Here is a 1,632-nt window from a genome sequence, read left to right on the forward strand (position 1 = left end):
GTAATTTAGTCCAATTCATAAAAAAAAAAAAAAATATATATATATATATATATATATATATATATATATATATATATATATATATATATATATATATATATATATATATATATATATATATATATATATATAGCTAGCTAGCTAGCTAGCTATCAATTGTTCACATTCCTCATGAGGTATGTTCTGTTGACACTTGGTTATTCCTGTTTTAGGATCTTCCCATTGACGACTTTGCACGTGAAAAGATGGATGCCACTGGAAAGGAGCTCTGTGAAGAACGCGATGATGCCCTTGCAGTGTGCCAGGATTAGGAAGTCGCGGCAGCTAGACCCAGGCTCTGAGATAGACCATCTAACTATACACATTGTTTAAGTATATATATATATATATAAACATATATGAACATGACTTTGCTCAAGAAACAACCACAGTACTAAAATGGGTTTGTGCAAAGTGACCCAACATATGAAGAATATAGACGGTTTTGAGAAGCGAGAGGTGTAATGTCTAACCATAAATGTTGGTATGCAAGAATTCTACTTGACCCTTCATTGTGGTTTAATTTTGTTGGTTTTTGTTATTTGATTATGTGAAGAAAAAAGAGTGGAACTTTGTTCAGTATGTCATCGTAGCCAATTTATGTAGGTACATCAGAAGAGCTTGTCCTGCGGGCGTTTGTTTTAAAGCACAGTTTATTTTGTGGTTCACTTGGTTTGCCTCGTCACTCTTCCTCAATTTTAGTAATTTAGATCATTATGTACATACACCCTTCAAGAACCTTTTCATTACATAGATGATGTAGTGTGTATATATACTGCTTTCTTAGTAACGTGCAAATACCAGGCATTTGTTACCATGGGAGTGGTATAATCTCATCCTGAGTTTAACTGCCACCTGATGTTAATTTAATTACATTTCAAAATGTATGATTTAAACAACTGGAATGTATATGAAAGTTGTATTTGTGGGATTTTAGCACTGTTATTGTTTTGTTAGGCAAAGCGGAAGTATGAACTTAGAAACATAAAATGATAAAAAATGAAGCCGTCTTGCTTTTCACTTGCCTTTTCCTAGACTTAAACTATGAAGTTTCTGATTGTACAAATATGATATGCAGTATCTGATGGTATGAATATGCTTAAATCATTCCTTAATTGGTTCATAAAATAGTCACTGTGCGACTTTAGTTGAATTTGAGCTCATGTACTCTTGTCCAATCTCAGAAAAGAAAAACTCAACACATCCTGGACTCTGGATTACTCTGATTTGCCAAGTCTCATGAGAAGAAATGATTAAGTGGTGTCAAGCTATGAAAACTGGGAGACCCAAAAACAGCAAAATGTGGGTAAAGGAAAGTCATTAGAACAAGACTTTTGGAGGATCATTGTTCTCCAAGTGAGGACCCCCTCCATATCCTTATCCGTTGTTGTCGTGGGGGTCTTAGGAGACGGGGACTGAGGCCCAATATAGGGATCACCCTTACCTAGGGCCTCGACCCCCAACTCAACTAATTTTGCATGGACTTTTCTCCAGCTTTGCTTTTTTCCTTACCTTCCCTACCCCTTCCTCTATCCAGTTCATAAAATGTGAGCCATGTTGAAAGATGAAAGGCTGACTTTGTGCCAGTTATGA

General features: G+C 35.6%; 1 protein-coding gene across 1 annotated transcript in view; it reads left to right on the forward strand.

Annotated features, from left to right (window-relative positions):
* Nucleotides 1-1,043, forward strand: part of Mdh1 (malate dehydrogenase 1) — a gene marked incomplete at its 5' end in the record, with an annotated part of 3,101 nt that extends 2,058 nt beyond the window's left edge. Inside the window, 1 exon segment of the mRNA XM_027372740.2 lies at nucleotides 213-1,043. Coding sequence (XP_027228541.2) covers nucleotides 213-311 — 99 coding nt within the window.
* Between the last annotated feature and the right edge of the window lie 589 nt (nucleotides 1,044-1,632).

Source organism: Penaeus vannamei, unplaced genomic scaffold (genome assembly GCF_042767895.1).
Source record: "Penaeus vannamei isolate JL-2024 unplaced genomic scaffold, ASM4276789v1 unanchor2406, whole genome shotgun sequence".
In the NCBI taxonomy this organism is placed as follows: Eukaryota; Metazoa; Arthropoda; class Malacostraca; order Decapoda; family Penaeidae; genus Penaeus; species Penaeus vannamei.